Source organism: Colius striatus, chromosome 2 (genome assembly GCF_028858725.1).
Source record: "Colius striatus isolate bColStr4 chromosome 2, bColStr4.1.hap1, whole genome shotgun sequence".
Taxonomy (NCBI): domain Eukaryota; kingdom Metazoa; phylum Chordata; class Aves; order Coliiformes; family Coliidae; genus Colius; species Colius striatus.
This window is the reverse complement of record NC_084760.1, coordinates 92,489,138-92,515,878: the sequence shown is the minus strand read 5'-3', so window position 1 is coordinate 92,515,878 and position 26,741 is coordinate 92,489,138. Positions and strand designations below refer to the sequence as shown.

Here is a 26,741-nt window from a genome sequence, read left to right as displayed (position 1 = left end):
TGTCACTTTTAACATAGGCATAAAAGTGTATGGTAAAATGTCTAGAATAATAAAGCATACTTTATGTAAACCTTTAGAGACCAATAAGTAATTCTAATTGTATCCTTCCTGTGAGTGCTCAGCTATGAAGTGTATAAAACTTGCAAGAGCAATAATATAGAAAGGGAGAAATACTGATAAATGAAGGTGGTAGAAATACACTCCCACTGTATCAAAAGGCACCAAGTAAGGCTTAACAAATAGAGACGTGACTGGATCCTGTACATGGGAACAAGAGCAAGAAAAGAAATTCAGTGAACCTTGTGCATGTAACTTTTAAAGAAACTTCATCTTAACTGTCCGAAAAGAGTAACAAATTGTTGTTGGAGTTGCTTTTCACTGTCTCATCTTTCTTTTCTTTGAGCCATGAATCCAAAATATTTTGGCACTTCTGGGTTTATCAGAAATGTGGCTTTTGAAACAGATGTAATCTGAACCTCATCGAATTTGCTTTCTGAGAATGTGAGCCGGATCTATGGTTGACAGGAGCTGTGATGGCTTGCTGAGGATCAGACCTGTTGGCTACTGCCTAGGAGCCTCTTCAGAATATTGAATGTATTTACCTGAGCTTGAAAGCGAGGGCTTCAATCGGGATTTGATTGGAATCTTGAGGAAATGTTAAAAGAATTCCTCTTCTCTGAGAGTTTATTATTGCTTTTCTCTCAATTGTCATTGAAATACAAAGTAAACGAGTCCTTGTAGGAACTGAGGCAGAAGAGTCCTTGAGGACGGGGTTGAAATGGCTGAGAAATAACTTTGTTAGAGGTATCACAGAGGTGAAGCAAAAGATATGCCAGCATTTCCTGCAATGGTGAGTGGGTAAGATGATTTGCAAATATGAAACTATGCTAGAACTGAAAGCTCTATATTGCCTGTTTGCTTTCTCTTGGGCTGTGATGATGTCTCAGCTTCTCCCTTTCAGGGATGGACTTTTAAAGGGCTATATCTGTTTTTCAGAGGTGTTGGTTTAATTTCAGAAGCAAGGAGTGATATAGCACCTTCCTAAGGAAAAGGTGCTATAATCCTCGGATGAGGGCATCGGTTAGGTGCATATGCTTCCCTTGCTTAATAGCAGATGTTCAAGTGAAAGATGGACAGATATTGTTGCTTTGTTTTGTTATGTGCCTAAGCTACACGAGGATTTAATAGCCAACTGGCTTTTTATGTTTTCAGAACGTCCCATAGCTGACAATGAACGGATGCTGGATATTTTGCAGCGCTTTGGGATGCAGAGAAACGAGGTTCGTTTCTTTCTTCGGCATGAACGCTCTCCCTGCCGGGAAGCAGGTGGGTATTCATCTTGGCTGGTTCATTTGTCTAAGTTTCATTTCTCTCCTCGAGGTTAAGGAAATGGTTTGTGTGTATTGTTTATTAATGTTGGTAGTCAGTGTGGTGCTAGAGCGCTTTCTGGACTGACCATTATTTTCTTATGAATAGAGAATGCTAGTAACAGGAAAACTTGCTTATTTTATTAAATACTTCATCTTCCCTTGCCAGATCTGGGGATGTTAATCCATACTAAAACTTGCGGGTTTTCTAGAGCTGATCATCACCAAGCACATCCTGTGTTAAATACGTTATCCACAGCTAAATATGTAGAAACCTGTGATAGTCTCTTAAATCTAGTAACCAAGCTACTGTCCACTAACTTAGTGTCCTAAGAGATGGCAGTTCTTTAATGTTTCTCCCACAATATAGATGTTTATACTAGCTTCAGGAATAGCATTATATGAACTGCCTAGTCAAGGTCTCTGAGAATAATCATAGAATCATAGAATGGTAGGGATTGGAAGGGACCTTTAGAGATTGTGAAACTAAATATGAAACCTATAAAAAATGATTCTTCCAGGTTTCTTGTGCATCCCATATTAATATCTTCAGTAGAATCCTTAAGACTTTTACCATTAAATCGGACTTATTTCCCCCCTTTTTCTGTTTTCATCTTTGATAATCTTCCTCGCTATTGGAATTGCCACATTTGTGTTAAGTAGCGTTGAACCTGGCATATTTTAAAACAGCTAAACATCTCTTGATGTTTTAAATGTGTAATGAGTGATAGAATGAGTACATGAAAAGTTAAAGCCAGGCCATCTCTACCTACTAAGGATCTTACAGTGCTGTTTAGTTGTCGGAATGTAATTTTTGCAGTTCAAGGTGCTAATAGTAGAAGGATTATTAGCATTTTACAGCATTGCTAAGCAATATGTTTGAGGAAAAGCAAGTGAATAGTTAGGAGCTCTGCAGTTAGTCTTCCAGGAATGTGCTCTTGAAATGGTTATGAAGTGGACAAGAACCTAACCAAGGTGACTTCATCCTTTAGTACATGCATGTCCTACAGGGAAATGAGTGAGCTTAGTGTTTGGCATCTAAACACCATTTGTACAGAATTTGATGAAAAAATTAAAGTAGGATTCTAGTTAAGTAGCATCTTTACCATCACAATGCCTGCCAGGAACTAATAAATTTGTGCTTTTAAACTTTCTGTGGAAATAATCAGCTTTAGGTTAAATGATGTGTCTTTCATGAGAGACGACTATCATTTCACTAACGTTACGTGTATTCTCTGTAAGACGGCTGACAGAGGGTCTCCAGAACATCTAAGTGATGGTTTCCAGACACTGTGTTCCAAGTGCCTCGCTGAATTAACCAGATATTTTTGTCCTTTGTAGAAAGGGATGTGTTTTTATAATTATTCATCTCTAATGTCCTTACTAGGGGCCTGTTGACTGTGGGAGAAATAGTGAAATAGCATACTGATGAATAAGCTTTTTTGTTTGCCTGTTTTTCTTCAGTCTTCCATCTCTAAATAAGCGTTGACAATGAATAGCAGCCTCGTCATAAACATATCTTGTGTCATCAGTAAAGTTTTATCTTAGCGGTCAGAGCATGGAAAGAAAAAGTTGTTCAGATTCTAAACACAAGTGATTGTACTGTCTATCCTTTTATATTGAATGTTATGTCTAAAGGGATAAGGTGAAATCCTAAAATACATTTCCATCTTTGACTAACCTGTACTTCTATCTAGGGACTGGGCAAAGGTCTCAAGATCCAGCCTTAAAAAGAAATGGCATGAAAGTTCCTGGTGATCGAAGAGTAGAGAATGGAGTAAGTGCTCAATACAATAATGGCCAGTACAGTGAAAATGGAGCCTTCTCTTCCTTTGAGATACCAATGCAAATCCTACCCTGGAAGATAGGAAACTTTTTTTTTAGAGAGTTTTCTAATGACTGCTCTAAAACTGACACAAAGCTTCTTACAATTGTCACCCTTGATTTCAGTCCTTAGGGTGGCTCTCAGATCCATTGATTGCCATGTCTCTGTGTGCCGCTCTGAGATTACAGAGTCATAGAATTGCAGGGATTGGAAGGGACCTTTAGAGATCATTTAGTCCAACTGCCCTGCAGAAGCAGGTCCACCTACATCAGGTAGCACAGGAACATGTCCAGATGGGTCTTGAAGACCTGCAAGGAAGGAGATTCCACAGGCCCTCTGGACAGCCTGTGCCAAGGCTCCCTCACCTGAACAGTGAAATAATCTTTTCTTATGTTTAAATGGAACTTTTTATGTTCCAGCTTCATCCCATTATCTCTTGTGCTGTTGCTAGATACCACAGAAAAAAGGGATGTCCCAACCTCCTGATCATCATACAAATTCACCATACTTTAACTTTTCTATGCCCATTGGATATTTTTTCTGTTTTCCTTCAGTTTATTGATTATTTTCACATTCAATTTTGTCAGAGATCCCGTAGTTCCGGATTTCAAGTTGAGACCAGTTAGTGGTTTCAGCAGTGAATCCACTGTCAGTCATTTCTACTTGGTCGGGGAGATAAAATTGTGGATATAAGATTGCACCTAGATTCAGGAAACGAGGTGAACAGATAATTGATATAATATTAGTGCTACATTTGAGGGTGGTGGGTTTTTCCCACTCACTATATTTAAACTTTGTTTTCTTCGGCTTACACTGAAGTGCTTTGAATTACAATGATACACCTACAACCACGATCTGTCCTGCTGTATGCTGAGTGTTCTGGGCTCAGTCAGTCAAAGCTGATTCATGCTGAGCTTAATTATATAGGGCTCTGAGATGCTTCTTCAAAATGCTGCTGGGATTTTGCTAGAAATATTAGTGTTTCAGGAGATGTCAGCTTAGGGGTATTGCTAGATTGGGCTACATGTGTGTATGAGCTTACAGCTATTTATTCTTGTACCATGGAAATATGTCACTTCTTTCCAATTATTTTTTTGCACAGTTGTTATTTTTTGAAGACCTCTGATCTGCAGTAGCTCTATTGAGTTGCACACTAGCCAAATTAAAAATTCTAGACTTAGCAAGCTTTGGATTTTCTTTGACAGGTCAATGCTCCAAGGATGGATATGACACTGGCTGAACTTCAGGAAATGGCGTCACGCCAGCAGCAACAAATTGAGGCTCAACAGCAAATGCTGGCTAACAAGGTGGGTTTGGAATGAGGCTGTTTACAGCTAGGAACAAAGGTAGTAAATCACATGAAGTGGAAGGAGAGTTGGGAAGTTGGATTTTTTTCCCCTCCTCTTATGAACAGAGGACTCCCTTTTTTTGGTTACCTCTTTTTATGTATAGATTGACTTTTAATGTTATCATGTTTTTAAATTTTAAATCATGTCAGTGATAGAAGTGACCATATAGCTTACTGAAAGGACAGAGCATATAACATACTGTTATTCATCCTGATGGCTCTGCCAGCACTGTGTTCTGTGTGACCATTCACTGGTTTGATCACTGAACAATGCTTTTGTCTGTGGATATACTGCTGTCCTGTAATGATATCTTGCTTTCTCCTGATAGAGTTCAATGTGCCTGGTTTCCTGGGGCAGCTGTCTTGAAAAAGATGGCATGTCTGTGATATAAATCACTCTCCTGGTGACTTTTAAAATGCTTGCTGAACAGTAACAGAAAAGCTAATGGAAGCACATAGGGTGGCTCCTAAGTTGTTTAGGGGGAAAAATACCCTGAATGCATCTGCAGAATGGCGGCACAGATTTCATACGTGACTGAAATATTGTTGGTACACACTACTCTTGAAAATACCATGGAAAATGCTGCTTTTTGAAGAGAACTGTTAAATGGGAGCCCATCCTGAAAAGCACCTGAGTTCCCATGCGTTTTAGAATGTGCTCTGCTGCTCTTCCTCTGTTAGAAGCCGTGCCAATGTATCCGAGTCCCTTCCCTCACCCTTACCTTTAGTATCTTTGGTTCCTTTGGCTTTCAATAAGCATATCTCAGGGGACTGCATCAAACTGTGGCTTTGAGGTATATGAAGCACCTGCAAAGTGGTACTATGGCCTGTCGAAATAAGCAATAAAACTTAGTTTCTGTTTTATGGTAAGAACTGGTATGAAGAAAATGCAAATATAATTGTAAGAAATCAGCCAAGTGATTAGTTTTCATTTGAACTTTGGCAGCAGTTAGTATCTATCCTGCTCAGACTAATTTGCCAAGGTAGAATACTGCCCTAAGTTGCAACTGACAGATGAGAGTTTCATATAAAAGGGAAGCTTAAACTTTCATTACTTTTGCTTCCTTCACTCACAAGTGATGGTAATAGACCTTGATCTTATAAATAGCAATAACAGTGTAGTCACTATCTATATGAAACCAGAAATTGCAGAATCACAGAATCTCAAGGGCTGGAAGGGACCTTGAAAGATCATCTAGTCCAACCCCCCTGACAGAACAGGACCAGCTAGAGTAGGTCACACAGAAACTCGTCCAGGTGGGTTTTGAATGTCTCCAGAGAAGGAGACTCAACAACTCATCTAGGCAGCCTGTGCCAGTGCTCCCTCACCCTCACAGTGAATAAATTCTTCCTTATGTTTCTTTGAAACCTCTTATGTTCCAGCTTATACCCATTGCATTATGTGTATTTACTATAAAAGGAAAGGTATAAGATTAAAAAAAAGTAGTATGAGGCTGGCTAGCTACCCATCCAGGTGTAGGGGTCTTCTGCCTATGGCTTACACAAGAGTAGCCTTGTGAGTGTCCCATGGGAGAACTGTTCATGTAATGTTGTCTCTCTGAAAAGGGATCCAGGAAAGCAGGTTTGTTTCAGAGAGGCTTTCTTTTAATTGCATCTTTCCTGCCTTCTGACATCAGATGCAATATTAAAAATAGATTCTGAGGGGGAAAAATACACTTTCTTTTTAGACATGAGCTGTAATATCTATTTTTAGGACACTTTTCTGTGTGGGAGTGACTCTAAAGTAGTGCATACACTGCAGGTGCTGTCTGGCTTTCTCTGGAAGGCAAGCTCACCGTTTTGCTCTTCCTTTTTTATTCAGAATGCGCAAGAGTCCCTGTTTCTAAATGAGGAGTGATTGGTGTGTGTGGGGTGAGGTTTTTTTTTGTTTTCGTGAGGAGGTATTTGAGTTCTAATGTTAGTAAGTAGTGGTAGTCTTGGTGTTAGTGGGCAGTTGGGGAAGTCTCAGTAGTTCTCTTGCCTCTGGAACAACCTATCCTCTCCAGAACTGGAAGTCATGTGTGATGGTCACTGATTTAAAGGAAGCCTCTATAAGCAATCCAGTGGTTTCTTTTAGCTCTAAACTGTAGACAGCTGTATATAGAAACTGCTGGTGCACCATTTTACTGCTACACTCTTGGAGAAGCAAAAGGATCCTCTCTACTGAGATAAAATTTTGTGTAATTGGGGGCCAGGTCACTGTGAAGGTTTTCCCATGTCTTGAATCATCCTGTTGTGTAATAGCGGTGACTGTTAACCAGGAAATGGTAAATTTTCAGAGCTTTGCTGTGCAGTGATTCACCATCTCCAGGAGGTTCTACCAGACTTAGTGCAAACGCTGATGAGAATGACCAATAATTTATGGAATACTTTCTGTATAAAGTATGTCTTAATATTCTCCAGCATGACTTATAGTTGTTTAAAATGTGATGTATGATAGAGGTCCATAAAGTACAAACAGCATGGAGAAGGTAGAGGGGAAATACTCATTAGTTTTTGCAACTCAAGAGCCAAATAGAGGTTAAATGAAATTCACAAATGTCATGGAACATGAACCTTAAAATTCTTCTGAGTCTTCAGAGGGTTTGGAGCAATTTAATGGAAGAAAAATTTACCAAGAGCTGTTAGACCTGGAGAGCACCTCTGTTTTAATAGGTTTTTGTACTACAGAATGATTGTACTTGGAGGTTTTGTACTGGACAGAACTAGTACATGTTTGCTTTGTTCTCTGACTTCCCACGATGTCTGAGTAGTTGGGATACTGGGCTGAAGCTGATCTGAGCTGCTCTGGAAATTAATGTTACTTCTAAAGTTTTGAGGCTGTTCCTGTCAGTACTTTACCATAAGTTAATTTAAGAAAAATTAAAATAAACCTTTGTCTTGACTGCAGGAACAACGTCTGAAATTCCTGAAACAGCAAGATCAGCGACAGCAGCAGCAAGCTGCTGAACAGGAAAAACTGAAGCGATTAAAGGAAATTGCTGAGAATCAGGAAGCCAAGCTTAAGAAAGTGAGAGCATTGAAAGGCCATGTGGAACAAAAAAGACTCAGCAATGGGAAATTAGGTGAGTTGCTGCTTGGGGAAAATAGCCTGTGATTTTATTATTATTTTTTTCATGAAGCGTGGTTCTTGGAACTCTAAAATTTCAAATTCTTTCAGTGATTCAGAGGAGGTATTTACAGCATTCCAGGAAATGATAATCTTAACAATTTCACATCTTGCATTTACCAAGAAAACTCCTGAGTGACCTAGAGTAAAGTAATCTTCTTACTGTATTTTAAAATGTCCCAAAACAACACCCTGTGTTTTGAGCCTAGCATATCTGCTCTTTAATTACACTGTAGGCTTTTTCCCATACTTGAAAACCTTTGTGTGCCACACGAACTTTTTCCATCCTTGATGCCAACACCCCATACATTAGGAGTGTTATTTTCTTGGCCTATAACAAAGCTTGGCCTGGTTCCCACATTGCCTCTTATGCAAAAGGTAACTTAATGGCCAAAGTGGCCAAGTATCTTCTCTTTAATTAGGGGAAGCCACCTAGTTGGGGGTTTGCTGTTCAGCATGTTGATACAACGTTAAAGATTTATTTCAGGTTTCATATCAACACACATTCTTCTTCCTTTTCATCCTCCCTCTATATGTATCATACATAACTTGTCATCTCCAGCTGGACTTAAATGAAAATATATCGATTTATCAAGATAAAATATAAATATATTCTTAGTAAGTGTGGTGCTTTACAGATAAAACAAAAGTGTTTGTTTGTGGGGATAGTACATTTTCTGTCTGAATTTAGAGGAATGGAGTATGGTAGAATAATACAAGACATTGGAGCATGTATATGCTTCCCTGTACCCTCCCCAGCAGGGTCTGGTCTTGATACTTTTCTTGAACTCTTACTGTTTTCTTAAGCTTTGTTCTATAATAGAACAGTTATGGCAGTGGGAGCTGCTGCTGACAGCCGTTTGTAATTGACTCTAAAAAGGCCTCTGAATCTTTGTTTAATTTAACATCTCGAATGTTTTGTCATTGAGTTCCTACGACCTAAATTCAGAGCTCTGAGTATCATAAACATGCCTTGTGGTCAAGCGAGCGCTTCCTGCTGAATTCAGCGTTGAGTGGATATAGGCTTCCACAGATGAATTTCAGCCTGGCAGTAATGTGGTTTTGTTTGTTTCCATACTTCAGAAAGTTAAAAAAATCTTCTTTTTTTCCTCTTCTCATCAATGCTCTAAATAGACCAAACTTACACACTCTTGCCAAGGCATCTGTTTCTGCAGGCGCTGGGAGGAAGACCTGATTGCCTGGACTGAGAGCTCACAGCATGCTCTGCCCCCTTAACTGCTGCCTTGGAAGCAGCCCACGCTCGACTGTTTCTCAGGGCAGCTATTGTGCTCTCTTGTCCTTTCTAGTGGAGGAGATTGAACAGATGAACAGCCTGTTCCAGCAAAAGCAACGCGAGTTGGTGCTGGCCGTGTCAAAGGTAGAGGAACTCACCAGGCAACTGGAGATGCTGAAGAACGGCCGGATTGATGGTTACCATGACAACCAGTCGGCTGTAGCTGAGCTTGACCGCCTGTACAAGGAGCTGCAGGTAATGGAAAGCCAGAGACTTGCGACTCTAAGGGCTAAAATAAAAGTTGGTTGGGTCGTTTCTTACCGCATCGGAAAGGCTCTTGCTCCTGACAGAGCTGCTTGTGAGGATGGAGGTTTAGTTGCATTGGGTCCAAGGTAAACAGGGGGAAGGAGCACTCAGTGTTAAATACCTCTCCTGCAAAATGTGGAGACTAACCAACCCTTTCTCTGGAGAAAATAATCCGAGTTTGACAGTATGACTTTTTAGAAGGCTTTTCTCTTTCTAACTCTTTCCCGTTCCTCATCCTGAAAGTTAATTTGTTTTGATTTTTGTTGTTTTCCCCTCCTCCCCCTTCTGCTTTGTGAATTTATTCAGTTGAGGAACAAACTGAACCAGGAGCAGAATGCCAAGCTGCAGCAACAGAGGGAGTGTTTGAACAAGCGCAACTCGGAGGTGGCAGTCATGGATAAGCGTGTTAATGAGCTGCGCGAGCGCCTGTGGAAGAAAAAGGCAGCTCTACAACAGAAAGAGAATGTACCAGTAAGTGTGGGATATACAGTAACAAAATCAAATTTCATTTGTGGCCTATACTGTCTGAAGTAAGAAACTGCTTGTGGGGAAGGCTGTTCGGATGCTAGACTAGTTTTTATTCTTACGTGGTGAAGTCTTTTATTATTAAAGTACTTTTCATGGTACGTTGATGTTAACCTACTTACTCTTTATGAACAACACCTCTTATGAGGTCCTGGGGTTTTTGTAATAAAGAAATAAATGTATTACTACCTCAGGTTTATATTTTGTAAAGCTTCTTTCTAAAAGCATTTTTAATATTGGAGCATCATTTTCTACTTGCTTTGTCTTTTTTGACTTTTGTTTCATACTGATGGATGGATATTGCAGCAGAACATTCTTTAAATTTTCTTCTTTCTTTTTTTCAAAGGTTTCTTCAGATGGAAACATATCACAGCCAGTGGCTTCTGCTCCGAGTCGAGTGGCAGCAGTAGGTCCTTATATCCAGTCCTCTACTATGCCACGTATTGCTTCCAGACCTGAACTTTTGGTGAAACCAGCATTTTCAGATGGGACACAAGCTTTGCAGCTACCTGATGGTCCGCTAAAAACACAAACTCTGCCCAACATGAGAGCTGGGAGCAGTGCACAAGCTAAAGCTCCTGCAGGTAACAGCTTATGGTTAATATTTCTTCTCCAGAAATATTTTGGGGTTTTATCTAGCAGTTCTATCTTTGTTTTAAGCAAAGTGCTATTTGAGATGTCAGTCTTGCTACTTGCAGTTTTCTTGCACCAGTGAATAAATTGTCTAAGCACTGAGAGTTGTAGGATTCAGTGTGTTCTAAATTGAGTAATTCTCTTAGTGAGCAATTTGAGTTGTTAACACAACATAGAATGTAGGAGGATCTTTCTGCAAGCTAGTTACTTATTGATTTTAAAATCCTCCTAAAAACTACACAACAGTGTGTGTTTGAGTTTTTTTTACAGACATTTTTAGGAGATATATGGCAATGGCCTGGTTCCTGGATTTTGTAAAGGATTAACCAACATTACAAGGAATATTGTAAAGGAAGTTGTTGATTGTAGCACAAATAGCAATAAACTTGCTGACACACTGATGATATAGAAATATGGAGAGATGCAAGTCCAGCACCTGACGGGAGGCTTGGCCTCCTGCTTGGAGCGTTGAGATCTGCCCGGCTTCCTCTATGACTTTCTCCTATGAGATATGGTTCAGCTCCATGAGAGAAGCCTGGAGAAATTAGAAAGCTGCAAATGTCGTCTTCTGTGCTACCTTGGGAAGAGAAGACTCACTTTGCAAATGAGAGAGAAGAAAAACTCTGATCTTCTCTAAAGGAAAAAATAGAGACTGTGCTTTAGACTAGTTCTGTTTATTTTTGGTCTCCATCTCCAGTTATAGCAGGTACTATTCAAGTAGCTGTGGCACAAAACCAGTCCAAGTGCCCCTGCTGTACTAGAAAACAAGAAACTGTTTCATTTTATCTGGTTTGCACATCCTAGAACTGCTGGGGTGGAATTTTAGCTCTAGTGCATGCAAAATTTTGCTGTAGGAATGTGTGGTGGTGTGCTATTTGAACTAAAACATCCCTGATTTTCTAACATTGGGGCAAAACAACTGCTTTCCTAGAGAGGCAGTATTCCATGCTTTGCCAGAATGAAACTTTTGTTGGTGTTTTAATGTCAGTTATAGTACTAGATAATGTAGAATTTAGAGCGAATTCGGTGAAATATTTAAATCAGTAGCAAGTTGCAGGCATTTTGTTAGTTACTTTTGAAGCAGATTGGATGCCTGCTCCAGGGAATGTAAAGCTGTAATGCAGTGCCTGTGTGGACATTGAACAGAGAGGTGATTTTTCTACTGCTTTGGATAAAACTCAGAGGATCTATTTATGCTTTAAAGCATCACCTTTTGCTTCACACAATGTGTCTGTCTCACTCTATCTTGCCACACTGCCAGTTTTAACTGTTGAGTATCCAAGGAAAGTTTCTTACTAACTGGAAAGAAGGCAGTCTAGAGAAGGTTCTTGTCTGGCTGCTATAAGTGCAGACATGCTAGGACAAATAGTTTTGATTTTGAAGTGTTACTGAGATTGGTTTTGCATTCTCTTTTCAAAGCAAAACGAGGGAAAGTCTAAAGAGTTAAGTGTCTATAGCAGTTAGCCTGTATGTGATACTTGTACACTATCTAGATCTGACTCTTACAAAACCACTATCTGTAATGTATAAGTCAATAAAAATATTATTTTAGCTTAATCCACTTGTTCTCTCCTAGGTTCTGTGGTCCCCAGTGGAAAACCTTTGCCATCTGTCACTGACTGGAGTAGTTCAAATGCAGATTATATTAGTCAAGGATCAGCCTTGACTTCAGGAAAAGGCATTGTGACTAGTGAAGGACAAGGTATGTTCTTATCATAGAATCATAGAATGGTAGGAGTTGGAAGGGACCTTTAGAGATCATCTAGTCCAACCCCCCTGCAGAAGCAGGGTTACCTAGATCAGGTTGCATAGGAACATGTCCAGGTGGGTCTTGAAGACCTCCAAGGAAAGAGACTCCACAACCCCTCTGGGCAGCCTGTGCCAGGGCTCCCTCACCTGAACAGTCAAATAGATTTTTCTTATGTTTAAGTGGAACTTTTTGTGTTCCAGATTCATCCCATTACCCCTTGTCCAGTTGCTAGATACTATAGAAAAAAGGGATGTCCCAACCTCCTGACACCCACCATTTAGATATTTATACATGTTAATAAGATCTCCCCTCAATCTCCTCTTCTCCAGACTAAACAGCCCCAGTTCCTGCAGCCTTTCCTTATAAGGAAAATGCTCCAGTCCCCTGATCATCTTGGTGGCCCTGTGCTGGACTCTCTCCAGCACTTCCCTGTCCCTCTTGAGCTGAGGAGCCCAGAACTGGACACAGGACTCCAGATGAGGCCTCAGCAGGGCAGAGTAGAGAGGGAGAAGAACCTCCCTTGACCTGCTGGCCACACTCTTCTTGATGCATCCCAGGATGCCATTGGCCGCCTTGGCCACGAGGGCACATTGCTGGCTCATATTTAGTTTATTATCAATCAGGACTCTTATGTGCTTGGCTAATCTTAAAACAGGCAGTATCTAGTTAATGATATCTATCTTTTCTAAATGCTGCAGTAAATATGTAACATTCATTTGAGAGCACCAAAAAACCCCCATAAAAGACTATTGCCATATAAGCTTTAGTATGGTGTTGCAAACAAACCAACCCAAACCTCTTCTCAGGTGGGGAAGCAGATGCTAACATCTTCATATATGCACCTGTTCAATTTTGAAGATATAGCAGTTGGCAAGCCCATGGGTCCCTAGCGCAGAGATTGAACGGATAGAAGCAACACTCCTTCAACACACTGTCTTGAATATTGCACAGAGCAGGACTCTTATTCTTGCACTTGTGTTGTCCCTTTTAAAAAGCTTCCCCTCTCTCTAAAAACAGCTGAAGGAGAAACTTTTTTACGAGACAAAGAGAAGAAAGTGCGTCCATTCTCGATGTTTGATTCCATGGAGCAGTCTGCTGGGCTGGGCACACTGAGAAAGAACCAGAGCAGTGAGGATCTCCTGCGAGAAGCACAGGTACACAGGAAACTTGAACTACTGCATTCCATCTGACGGGGATTATTACATAGCTTTTCAAATGTTGCTGCCAGGAAGCTCCTTGAAAAGCACCTAGATCTTCTTTTAAAAGACTGCTTCCAAGGAAAAAAGTATTTTAGGCTTTTAATGGCAGTGAGTAACTCAAAATTATTCCCTACAGTCATTATGGTGAAAGTAGACATTCTGACTGAAGACATACAAATGGCTGTGTTACTTGTACTAGTGTGTATCCATATTTTTTGCCTCCCAAGTATTATATGCACTACAGGTATTTGTGTGGGTCTTAAAAAATAATTTATATCCTTGTCCTACTGTTTGATGCAGCTATGTCCTTCAGATGTTAGTTTATTGCAAGACTTCCTACCTAAATCTTGGCACAAGGGCACAATTTCATCAGATGGGGTCAAGTAACATAGAAGAACTGGGGATGACAAGTGTTCTGTTGGAAAACAAGCTTTTTGCCCGCTGATACTACTAAGTGCCTCTGCTACTTCTTGAAAAATGACTGTGCCCTGCCATTGGTTGATGTTTTAAACCTAGCTGGTATAGAGAGAATTAAAGATAATGGCTTCAAAGTATAAAAAACTATGATGATAAAATGATGTTTTAAACAGTATTGCAACAATAGAAATGCTGGATACCGTGCTGTTCTTTGAGGATCTTTGATCTAGCACCACTCACGAAACATATGTTGCTGTTTAATCTTAATGAAGGATTTTTTTTGTCTTTCAGGCAGCTAATAAGACTGTAACAAAGGTACCACCACCTGTCCCTACTAAACCAAAGCAGATAAACTTGCCTTACTTTGGTCAAGCCAGTCATCTTCAACCTTCTGAAACTAAGCTGGATGGAAACCTGCAGAAGCTGCCTTTGGCTATTGTCACTATGGGGAACAAACAAAAACCAGTGGTACAGCAGCCATCCCATCCTTCTCAACAGATACAGCAAAGAATGCCTGTACCTCCTGCAGGTCCTGCCTCTAGCCAGGACCAAATTCTTCCCTCCTCCAAACAGGAGAGCCCCCCAGCAGCAGCCGTGAGACCTTTTACGCCTCAGCCGTCCAAAGAGACCTCACTCCCACCATTCCGAAAGCCTCAAACTGTGGCTGCAAGTTCAATTTATAGCATGTACACACAGCAGCAGACTCCTGGGAAGAACTTCCAGCAAGCAGTGCAGAGTGCTTTGACAAGGGCACAGACCAGAGGACCGCACTTCCCCAGCGGTAAGCTTGTGGCTTTCTACATCTCTCCTGTCTTCATAAACCACAGATAGATGTACTTTCCACCTGGTTCCTTGGGGAAATTAAGCACTTCAGTGCAACTGTAAAAATCTTAGGTGGATCTTCCGTGCTGTATATCAGTGTTAACAAAAAGTGCAGAATGCCTGTCTTGTGTTGGCAAGATAACTAATGATAAACCTGGTTACCCAATTAATTCTATTCATTTACTCATACTATTCTGCTGCTTTGCCCTAGGTAGGTAAATTGGGTTGTGTATTCTTTTTAGGTTTAATCAAATATTCACAGTTGTTTTATTTTCCACCCCCACATCTCTCTGAACTGCTCCACAGTGTATGGCAAGCCTGTGATGGCAGGTGTACAGAATCAGGTGCTGCAGACAGAGAACATCTACTCGAACCTCCAAGGCAAGCCAGGCAGTCCAGAGCCTGAGATGGAAGCAACAGCCTCTGCTCACGAGAATCCCGAAACAGAGAGAATACCCCGTCCCCTCAGCCCCACCAAACTGCTGCCTTTCTTATCCAATCCATACCGCAACCAGAGTGATGCCGATCTGGAAGCCCTACGCAAAAAGCTGTCCAATGCACCCAGACCACTGAAGAAACGTAGCTCCATTACTGAGCCAGAAGGACCAAATGGCCCCAATATTCAGAAGCTGTTGTATCAGAGGACCACTCTGGCTGCCATGGAGACTATCTCGGCTCCATCGCATCCCTCCAAACAGACGGCGTCTGCTCCTAGTCCTGAAAGCCCAGCAGAAATCCCAAACCCTTACCTAAGTACAGAATCAGAAAAAGAAACGGCTCCTTCTATGCCGGAACCGGCCATTGCTGAAGAAGCAGAAAACACACCAGCAGATCAGAGTGAAGCTGTTCTTCCCTCTGTAGCTTTGGACACTGTACCTGAGGGCACGTCAGACAGTGATGAACTCACGCAGCCAAAAATGGAGGAACCGAGCCTAGAAGCTTCATTGCCACTGGAGGTGTACATGGAAGAATATCCTCCGTACCCGCCTCCTCCCTACCCATCAGGGGAACCAGAGAGTCTAGGAGAGGAGTCATTTAATATGAGACCCCCTGAAGTTACTGGACAGTCTTCCTTGCCTCCTGTAAGTATTAGTTAGCCTACAACTTGGGTACCTTATCAGTAAGTCATCTCGAGCTCTGATGTAAATCCTGTGCATTGTATCGTGGAGCTTAAGCAGATGTGGGAGAGCAGTAACACAAATAAGCTAGAAGTCTCTTTCTCTGTGGGTATCTGTTCTATGTGTGTGATGCTCATCTCTGGAGTGACTGACAGTCATGGAAAGTCTCAGTCTCTAGAATTCATGATGTGATGAAAAGTTTCAAATGGAATTTGATACGCAAGTAGTAAAACTCTCTGAGCTGTAAAGAACATTCATTTTCAAAGTCTGCCTACTACATCCAAACTATACTTTCTTCTTAAGAGAAATTAGTCTCCTTTTGGTTTTGAGGCACACACAGATTTCACAAGCATCTCTGACTTTTGCCAACGAATGATCTTAATCCTGGATTGCGTTTGTTTATCTGAAAGTGCCATGCTTGAAAAATAGAGTGAAACAGATTTCTTCTAGTTTCTGCTTTGAAAACTCATTTGTAGGCATTAACAGCTTGCACTTCTACTAAAATGTTTTCTGAATCTTTCTTTGGGACTTGATTGAACATCAATCAGTTCTCAAGTTGCATCAAAATGGAGTCCCTTTTGGGCTAAGGGCAGGTGACATTTTACTGTCTTGTTGGTTTTGGAAGTTTGTATCTGCGTGTGGTATGGTGTTGTCTCACTATTGTAGAGCAGAAACTCTCTGAGGAACTGAAAGCAGCCAGCATTTCTCTTAAAACCTACCATGAATAGAATTTTAATAACATTCATATATGAAAGTGTGTTTTCCTCTTCCACTTCAGTGCAGAGGAATTAAAACTCTAAACGTGCTTGAAACCTTGTAGTTTCTGCATGGTATAGTCACTACATGTTTTCGTGGTTTGAAGACTTTGTCCTTGCTCCCTTTTACAAGGAAACTTGAGTGGTAGGATTTCCTAAATTGTAAGAACTTGTTTCTGGTTGGTTTTGTAATAATTCTACAATGATGAGAAGAAACCAGCCCAGCTTCTTGATTTTATATTTAAATACTTGAGTTGTGCTGACAGGCCTTTTCTTTAAAAAGCCTGCACTTCTGATACTATGTATAAATCAACAGGCAAAAGAGTATTTTCTGGGAATCTCTTCTTATATATCTTATCTTCACATGTTTGCTCTTGCAAAACATGAGTCATTTCTATTCATCTTTGCCTGGACATCTGTCAGAAATTTACATACCCTTATGAATAGTGCTTATTGCTGCTGCACAGCCAGCTGGGGAGAGCACTGAGCTAATATATGCATATTCTCTGTAGGAAAAAGTATAAACCCAGCTATAGAAATACTCAGTTTCCACTATTGCTGGGAGCATCTGAAATGTTTTCTGTGCTTGGTCCTATATTCTTTCCAAAACCATTTTCTATAACTGTTTCTGTTCCTGTTAACCTCTGCTGAACACAGAAAAACCTTAGGAACTTAACACTGGTGCTTAAAGAGTAGCGGGCTTCATGGGGCATACGACGTGGTTTGTGTCACAGCTTTGAGAGCTGATGCAAAAATGGTCTGAAGTAAAAAAAAAGACCTTTTTTTCCTCCTTTTTTGATCTTCATGGATTTGGAAGTTTTATTATTTTGTTGATTTGTGTGATCTATATGACTTCTGTATTTGAATAGTTGCATAGCGACCTTGTCTAGTAATAAAGGCAGAGATCTTTTTCGTAACGTGCCTAACCTAATATATTTGTCATATGTTGGGGAACTGGTAGAAGAAAAATCTAAACTTCATATAAAACCCTGCTCTAATCAGTCATTTCTGCTGTCATTTCCAAATAATCAGTTCTGAATTCTTGTTCTTCCCAGGAAAAAAACCTCAAAAATGAAAACCCTTTAAATATGTTACTTTTTGACAGGGGAAGAGGACGAACTTGCGTAAAACTGGCTCAGAGAGAATTGGGCACGGAATGAGAGTGAAATTCAATCCTCTCGCCTTGCTTCTGGATTCATCGTTGGAGGGGGAGTTCGACCTCGTGCAGAGAATAATTTATGAGGTACAAATCTTAACTTGTAAGAGAAGGAATAGCAATTCTGGTTCAAACTGGGAAAGTCACAGCTTTTCTGGACTGGGGAAGCTAGAAAAATTGTGCACAACCTTGGTCTGCCCTTGAGGAGCTGAGTCCTAACCAGGACATGGCTGCTTGGAGGCTGGTTTTAAAAGTGTTAAGTCCACAACAAGTATTTGGCATCAGGACTATAAACGTGCAGGACAACTTTTTCCTCACTTCTTCCCTAGTCTTTCATCCTGCCTGGCATGTTGTCAGGTAATTTGGTAAGCAAAATCATGGGAGTTTTGCCTGCAGAAATTTGTTACAAATGCTTTGACAAAGTTATCGAGATACTTCTTACTGTAAACCACTTTAGGCTTTACTGTTAAAAGGAGACTGCAAGCTTTTATGTGAGTCTTCTTGCAAGATTGGTTACTGCCGTTGCTCGTGTCCTTCATAGAAATATGGCTCAAAATGGTATTTCGAAATAATTGAATAGCAACTATTTTTATAAGCAACAAAGTGTTTATTGGAGAGTCTTTAACCTGATTGTGAATGGCTCCTTTTCTGGCTGAATAGGTTGAAGATCCTAGCATGCCCAACGATGAAGGGATTACTGCACTGCACAACGCTGTGTGTGCTGGGCACACGGAAATCGTAAAGTTCCTGGTGCAGTTTGGCGTGAATGTGAATGCTGCAGATAGTGATGGATGGTAAGGCTTTCTTTAAGTGATATCTTACAAATGCTGTCCACCAGAGAGCTGTGGCTTGGGGTGCTGCTAGAGGTCCCCTAGAAGGTCCCTCAGTTTGCTCTTATAGAGCTGGCAATGACTTTTCCACAGTAGAGCAACAGCAGTTCTCTATGTGGCATCATATGAGAATGCAAAGAGGAGAAAATAGAGAGATGATATAAATGCTCCCCGTATGCAAAAATCTTGTCTGAGGCCTGCTGGGGTTAGATATGGTTGTCAGGAAATTGCTCTCCTTCTTTGAGCTACTGAAGACAGCTTATGCATAATGAGTGTTTTCATTATGCTTTCCCAGTGTCCTCTCTGTGAGAGAGCCTGTAGCTTGCAAGTGCTCTGGGCAGTATCTAGCCTTGCAAACTCTCCTCAGTTTTTGGTCTGACACTCTGACAACTTAAAACTAAGAAGAAAACCGCAACCTACAAACCAGGCCTGTAACTGATGATGAGTTACAAGTCCTTGTCAAGGAAGCTAGGGAGGCTGTTTACAAAAGGCTAAGGGAGGGGGGCAAGGATTCTACTATTATTTCTGCCTGCAACAGAAATATTGAAGGCCTGAGACTGAATAACGAAGCCTCAGTAGTTATCCTAGTCACCTGCACTTGTTGCCAAGTCAGGTCTTGATGCAATTATCTGAATGGTAAGAGGCTTGATGTCGGGAGGATCTCTGAGTGGTCTTTTAATATTGATTTATTTTAAAATTCTTATTGCCTTAATGAATGTTCTTAAAATGTTAATGGATCATAAAAAGGTAGCATAACTAAAAATCCTTATAGAAACCAGGTTTAGGGCTGTAGCAGCTCTCAGTAACTCTTATTATCTGTGCAATGCAATTGGTCTTGACATTCTGGGTTAGGTGCCTCTGGTGGGAAGCCTCCAGTGGGGCGGTACTGATTGCTGGAGGTCACACACAAAGTGGTTTGCCCCTAGGAAACTGTAAGCACTGTTAAGAGCAATAAAAGTAATGCCATCTCTTTCTTCTTGGCTTGCAGGACCCCACTGCACTGTGCAGCATCTTGCAATAACGTGCAGGTGTGCAAGTTCCTGGTGGAGTCGGGCGCAGCTGTATTTGCAATGACCTACAGTGACATGCAGACAGCTGCAGACAAGTGTGAGGAGATGGAGGAAGGCTACACACAGTGTTCCCAGTTCTTGTATGGTAGGTGATGGCAGCTGAGTTGTGGAGCGTGCTGGGGACTCACCTGGCACTCACTGGTATGTTTTTGAAGGAGTGCCAAGTTGCACGCTCAGGTTGTGTGCCCATGCCTCGAGTTGCTTTTGAAAAGAGAGGTTTTAGCCCTCTTACTGTCACAAAAGGAGGTCTATCAAGACTAACCTTAAAATATTGAACTTCTACAGAAGATCTGATTAACAAAATGTTCTCCTCCATTAAAAACGTCAGTTAAAAGCATGCATTGATGGATACATTAGTGTGAGGTGACAATTAGGTGAGTCTTACCACATAGATACTTTCTTTCCTTAAAAGCAAAAGCAGTACGAGTATCTCACCAGACAACCCATATCTGTTACCTCGTGTCTTTTAAATGAGGAGTGTTTCCTAATGTGCACTTTAGAATGAAGAAAGGTATTGCCAAGTTTCTGCCTTAATGGAGGTTAGCAAGCACGGAATTTGACTATACCTTTCTGTTCTTTTCCTTCTCTTGCATCTAAAAAGAAAACCCATATTTAATTTATATTTTATTCAAATAGTAAGACTGCCTTTTAGTGGCGAGAATGAATTTCCACTAGGGAGTGATGAGTATTAGTCAATGAGGTTTTAAATTACTTTTCTGTGTGTTTTGTATGTAGTCCTTGTCCCTTAGGCACCTCCCAGCTGCAGTGTCACCTATCTGCAAGAGGTTAGAGTAATAGCAATGTAATGCAGTGTAAAAAAAACCTGTAATACAGCCTTTCTGGTTTTGTGGAACACATGAGATCTCAGTTTCTATAAGCTGCTCAGCCAGCATATCTCAAAAGTCTGTCTAGCTGTTCTCACTAAGCTTGAAAACTCTATCTCTTAGTGCCAAATATATAGTTTTCCCTGTGAAGGGAGGAAGCCTATTTAACTAGCATCTGTGGGCTAAGCAAAATTCCATTTACTTTTGTATTGAGACTCCAGGGATGGTCATCAACAACAAATGGCCAAGGACTGGATTAAAAATAACGCTTGACCCATATTTCTTACTGGTTTTAATTCTGGTATGAGTTAAAAGACATGGTGTCTTTGTGTGGAATATGTCTTCAGAGATTTCTTTCAGGAATTTGTCTAATTCTGAAATTCAAGTATACAGCCCACAAGATCCTGTGATAAGGAGATCCAAGGCTTTATTACATACAATATGAAGAAACACGTTCTTTTTTTGTTGGGTTTTTTTGGACTTGCCATCTGGTGACCTCACTTGATACTCACTTTTGTTGGGTTTGGGATTTTTTTTAGTGTGTTACAAGATACTTTTCAATAGGCCCTGAAAGAACTGTAAGGGTTTGGCTTATTGCCAGCTTTTCCAAATTGAAACCACTGAAACTAAGATATCTCTTCATATATTGACTGTTCAGCTATCAAATTTCCATCCTGTTCCATTAGAAATTAATCCTATTGATAAGACTGTTTCTGGCTGCCTATAGTTATATCAAGAAATTAATTCACTGGCTAAATCTGTTTCTTGCTGTAAGAGAAGTCTGGGGATGTGTATCTGTCTGTTTCTAGACCAGATACTGTCCCTCTAAACTCCTCTGTGTCTTTGGCATAATTAATTCATTCACCTGACCTCTCTTTGTAAATGATGCACAGTATTGAGTATCACCAACGAGTACAGGTAGGTTTAAATGAAACCACTAGACCTTTACCACTGATTAAATGACAAGTCTGATGCTGCTTAAATATGGAATTCTTCACTTTCTAAGATTTAAGGCCTGTGCTGTCTCCAAGAGCATATTTGCTCTGCCTCCTTGGTGTGTCTGTTATATAGAAGACAAGATCCACTGTGTGAGTCTTCTCATTGTCTTTGACATTCAGTGCTCAGTCTTACCATGTACATGGGTGCAGAGGCAGCTTTTGCCAAACCTTCAATTATACCAAATGCAAAGCAAGGGAAGAGTTTCTCAAAGCAAAACCAAGCATGCAGTGGAAGTAATTTAATGCTGAGCTGGTATGCAGAAACAAAAACTTGGTCTGAGCAGATGCTTCCTTGAGCAGACATAGGTCTGAATCCTGTACAATAGGTTGTAATAGATAAGAGATGAAAGGGAAATGACCTGTGTTGTGATACTATGTGCTACATACTCTTTTCTTCTGGCAATACCAAAACCAAACAAACCCCAGTAGGGTTCAGTATTTTAATATGGAATAATTGCCTAAGAGAAGGTTTGTGGAACAGTAGTTTAAGATACTGGTTTTTGGTTTGCTGCTTAGAAGCTGAGGAATGTGTACAGGAAGATCAGCATCTCATCCATGGCTGCAGCTGTCAAATGAGCAAGTTCTAATTAACATAAGCAAGGTGTATATATGTACTCCTAAACACCTTGGTCCAGAAGCAATTTAACAGATCTGTATGTTCTGAAGTCTGTTTAAAAAGAAAATAGCGGCAGAAGTTAAGAACTGTTAAGATAAAAGTGCCTGAGTTAATAAAAAGCAGTTGGCAGATAGCAGACAAATATTTCTGATATGAGAACTGAGATGAAGCTCGTGTGACAGTTCTGAAATAAAGTGCCATGGGTGGCAAATGACACCTCAAGTATCAAAATGAAAATGGACACCATAAGCAGGTATTGCTGTCTTCTTTGGACAGAAAGAGATTACACATGAAGGACAAACAAGTGTTTCTTGCTCATTGGTTAGCTGGAGGAAGGGTGAACATTAGCACAAAAAGTAACCTTTTATCAGTCAGTGCTCCTCTCTGCATTTACCTTGTACCTTTTGTATGTGTGTAAGGAAGGAATCTGTGTGCCAGGGCTAACTTCTCCAGGACTGACTGAAGACAACAAGGTGCTAAGTGTGATAGGATCGAGGTTGGTTTTTGCTTTTGTGTGGGTTTGGTTTATTTTTTTACCTTCCTGGACTGCTCTCTAGTAAGAGTACAGCAGTCTTGCCAACTCTTGTCCTTTTTACCTTTCCTTTTCTTTCTTTCTTTGCAAGCTTTAAAATTGAGCTGCTCTGTGTGTTTCATGTTGCAGGAGTCCAGGAGAAAATGGGAATAATGAACAAAGGAGTTATTTATGGACTCTGGGATTATGAGGCTCAGAATGATGATGAGCTGTCAATAAAAGAGGGGGACTGCATGACAATCCTGCGCCGGGAAGATGAAGATGAAATTGAGTGGTGGTGGGCACGGCTGAATGAGAAGGAAGGCTACGTTCCCCGCAACCTGCTAGGGGTGAGTCCCTCATACTTCCACAGCCAAAAAACCCCACCCCACTATGTGGAGTATACAGAGTATTTCTCTCGTGCATCTGTCTACATTAGATGCCGTTTCAGAAGTCAAGAGGAAGCAGCTGGTGTCCTCCCTTTATTCATTTGGGGGGCTGAATGCCTTGGCAGAGTGGGCTTAACACCCTCTCCTTAGATGCCTAACACATTATATTAAAGGGTGTATAAAACACCAACATGTATCAGCACCCTGCTCCACAGAGCAGGTTCTAATACCAACCTTGTCTCACTGTCTTAGAAAAGAAACCCTCTTCTACTTGAACATGATGTGTGCATAAGCTTTTGTTGAGCATGTGAACAGAACTGGGTTTTCCCCTCTTAGAAAGTGATACACAGGCACAAAGCTCCTTAAGAACTGAAACTAGTATGAAGAATGAGTCACAAGTCCTTCCCTGTCTGGGTGTATGCAGTGTACACCTCAGTGATCTGAAGTGGTTTCATAAGAAGTTTTAAGACAAGCACTGCAAAGTTCTATGGTTATCTTACCCCCAGTGCTGAAAAAGAGATCACTCTGCCAAACAAAGACAGACCTTTGTTTTCTCCTATGCTTTTAAAGTAATATTTAACCATATGTCACAGACCTTAAATGCACAGCCTCTCCTCATCACCTTCCATACTACCTCTTTTATGAAAAACAACTGTATGAATAATAGTTCCTTTAAATTATGACCCTGTATTTTTCCTCATGGCTGTGTTGCTAGAAAACTACAGCAGATGGACACCTATAAAAATTCAGTTAAGCTTTTTTTCTACATATCCAGTTGCCCTGCTGCTGGAGATAAGAGGTTCTGCCAGGGATAAAGATTAGCTGCTGTGAATTTTAGCTGATTTGATGTGTGATGCTTGAAAAAGGCTGAACCTCCTTCCTCATGCATGGTTAGATTTTGCAGAGCAATTCTTATCGTATGCAAAATCAGTTTTCATTTCTGTATCACCTTCAGGTCAGGCCTACCCTCAGGGTACTGTAAAATTCTCCCTACTTCTGCTCAGGTTTTTTTTCCTCTCCAAACATAAACAGTTCTTCTCAATAAGGTCAGAAATGGCAGCTTTTTCTTTCCTGCCATGGGGTGAATTGTGCATGTGCAACTTCTTTAAAAGCTTGTGCACTCAGCCTGAGCACAGGTGTGTAAGAGCATGAGGAACATCTGTGCTTCTGTAATAGAAAGCACAAGGCAACACAGCTTAGACTGGAGAATCACAACTCATTGTTCTAAGCACAACACAATCCAAACAGAACCTTTGGGGAAAACCACTCGAGCCCAGTATTGACTGTTACACACTTGTAGTCTGTTCAGTTGTTCTAGGACTCCTACTGAAGTACTCTGTGGATTATTCTCAAAAGCAATTACTGGACTCTTAATATAGCAGCTGAAATCTAGGCTAAGGTATTCAGCACAGAGGACAATATTTGGTAGCTTAATATATTTTTATATTAAGTTGTATTTTTATCACAGCTGCTTTATTCTTTTAAAGTTAGGTGCAATGAATAAAACCAGGGATGAAATCATCTGCATCAGTACTCTGCCCTTCTTAGTTGACTCACTGGCTCCCCAAGCTGTACGACAGCACTAAACCCAAATGCAAATAAGATAATACTGTCAAAATACTGACTTCTTAATACCAAATTATATCTTTCAGTTTATGCTACTGTAATTGCCTGACTTCATCCCTTCTAGTGGTGGTGAAATCATTGCAGGCTGAGCTAACTTTGTGTGTGAAGTTGTTGGATCTTCTCTTAATCATTAGCTGACTGTGGAAAAGCAGAAAGCCAGAGCCTGGTCAAAGGGGACATCTTTAAGGAGAACTTTAGCTGAAAAAAAAGCAGGATGTAATGCAGACATGTATTGCTGTTTAGAGCATGGAGGATTCATCTTTCCCAACTGCATGACGTGCATCCTGCTATTTTTACATGCCAGTAGCCATTCCCAAAGCACTTTTGCAAGTGGGACATGAGTGCTTTCCAGGCATCCTGGCACTGCTATGTATTGTGTCCAGCTTGGTCCCATCAGTCCTTACCCAGGAGCTGAACCAGATTCTGAACCTCTGTGTGCACAGTGTAAGGGTGTAAAGGGCATGTGGCTGAGGGACCACAGGCTGCCAAACAGTTCAGTCAGTTTCACTGGCCACTAACTAAAGCACAGCTCCTCCAGTCAGCCAATCCTTATGCAGCCAGATGTTTCCAGTTTGCCTAAAGCTATACATACGTAAACACTGACAGGCATGGAGAGAGAGAGAACGCAAAACAGACTTCAATACCTTCCTTTTTCCATTCATAAAATGGAGAAGAATCCTGTAATTCACTGAAAAAAAAGTCCCTTGACTTAAAGCCACATGCTTATCCCAGCTGAAGATACTGAATTATGTGCCTGTTCAATACCTTCCCTTTATACTGACCTGGTTAGTATTGGTTTTAATCTTAAGCAAGCTAAATTTGTATTTGTTAGTGCTCTGATTCTTTATAGCCATGCTTTTGCTAGTAGAGATAACATTAGAATTGTAGCACCAAAGAGAGGTTTTTCTTTCCTCCTTTTTTTTTCCCCTTTTAAAAAATAAATAACCTTTAAAGCACTAAAATTTTAAATCTTGTTTGTGTTTTACCCTCAGCTATATCCAAGGATTAAACCTAGACAAAGAAGCTTGGCATGAAATAGTACAGAAGCCAGATTCTCGAAGTACTAATCATGGACGACTTACAAAAAGAAACTCATTTTGTGTTGGTTCCAATATCATGAGACTTATTTCAATGACAATGTAATTTGAAAGCTATGAAGAATGTGCTTTGAAAACAAATGAAGGATTGATGCGTTAGCAAATGGATGAGGGCATTCTACAAGATGAAATAATGCTTATGAGCAAATGAAATTCTGCTGCCTTTGGTCTAAGCAAGCCATTATGTTCAAGTACCCACTCTGGTTTCTTCAAACGTGGCAGAAAAGAATCTCACATTTTTCTGCATTAAATACAGGGACCTTTTCGATTTGCCACTGAATCATCATGAAACAGACAGCTTGGCTTTGTCCAAGTTTCTCCCCAGGCTTTTTCCAGATGAGAGAAGTTAAAATAAGGTACGTGCACAGCACCCAAATGCTTATTGCTGGAAGCAGGACATTTGTTAAAGCTCAACTGAAGTACATCTGAACAGTGACAACCATGTGACCAATCCATTAAGCAATAACTTTAAAAAATGCTGTAGCATCTTAGGAATTCCATGTATTCAAAAACACTACATGCTATAACACTGTAGTTTTAGATTCTTCTTTTTACAAAAAGCCTCATGTATTTATTGTATTTTGTACTTTGAAAACTAAGTGTAGAAACTTTCTGTAGTCCTTGACAACTTACTTGTTTTTACTTGACTGTGATACCATTAAAGTTTTGTCTCCTCTTAAGCTTTAAGTCAGCTTATTTGCGTGTCAAATTTTTCTTAGGCTATCCCAGTGAGACACGCTGTGGTTTTACAAAACACACTAACCCTCAACTACTTCTTGTAGTAAATTGAGCCCCACCTCCTTTATTTGCTTAAGCCAGACTTTCTGCAATTCAAACTAAGCCAAATCTGTTTAGTTGCATATACACTTTGTTAACTTTAAAAGCTAAGGGACATACTTGAAAAAACTCATAGTACAACTATTTTTCAAATGAAGTCTTTCCCCTAGAACTATCCTTTATATCTATTTGGGAATAATGGTTTGATAATAAAAACTATTTAATAGAAAGGATCCAATCTTTCCTTAAGGGAAAGAATTATTTATGAAGTGCCTCGCCTCACCCTTCACACTTGGGTTTTCCTACTAGGTAAGTCCTTATTAATAACTGAAACCATGCTGATGAACACAAATGCTTTGTAGGAAGGAGGATGTAGTTCTCTGGGTGAGCAAACTTGGGCCAGCTGTGGTGGGAACTCCTGGAAGCAGCAATCTGCTCA

General features: G+C 40.5%; 1 protein-coding gene across 2 annotated transcripts in view; it reads left to right on the top strand.

Annotated features, from left to right (window-relative positions):
• TP53BP2 (tumor protein p53 binding protein 2) overlaps positions 1 to 26,191 on the top strand; it is a 53,400-nt gene extending 27,209 nt beyond the window's left edge. For both annotated transcript variants that reach the window (XM_061991490.1, XM_061991491.1), the window contains exons 3-18: positions 1,213 to 1,326; positions 3,065 to 3,144; positions 4,398 to 4,499; positions 7,431 to 7,605; positions 8,957 to 9,138; positions 9,496 to 9,660; positions 10,061 to 10,298; positions 11,924 to 12,049; positions 13,115 to 13,251; positions 14,005 to 14,494; positions 14,842 to 15,617; positions 17,514 to 17,651; positions 18,225 to 18,358; positions 19,383 to 19,549; positions 22,564 to 22,763; positions 25,421 to 26,191. In XM_061991490.1, the coding sequence (XP_061847474.1) occupies positions 1,213 to 1,326; positions 3,065 to 3,144; positions 4,398 to 4,499; positions 7,431 to 7,605; positions 8,957 to 9,138; positions 9,496 to 9,660; positions 10,061 to 10,298; positions 11,924 to 12,049; positions 13,115 to 13,251; positions 14,005 to 14,494; positions 14,842 to 15,617; positions 17,514 to 17,651; positions 18,225 to 18,358; positions 19,383 to 19,549; positions 22,564 to 22,763; positions 25,421 to 25,462 (3,266 nt within the window). In that variant the 3' untranslated portion in view covers positions 25,463 to 26,191. The remainder of the gene's footprint in view (positions 1 to 1,212; positions 1,327 to 3,064; positions 3,145 to 4,397; positions 4,500 to 7,430; positions 7,606 to 8,956; positions 9,139 to 9,495; positions 9,661 to 10,060; positions 10,299 to 11,923; positions 12,050 to 13,114; positions 13,252 to 14,004; positions 14,495 to 14,841; positions 15,618 to 17,513; positions 17,652 to 18,224; positions 18,359 to 19,382; positions 19,550 to 22,563; positions 22,764 to 25,420) is intronic.
• The last annotated feature ends 550 nt before the right edge of the window (positions 26,192 to 26,741 follow it).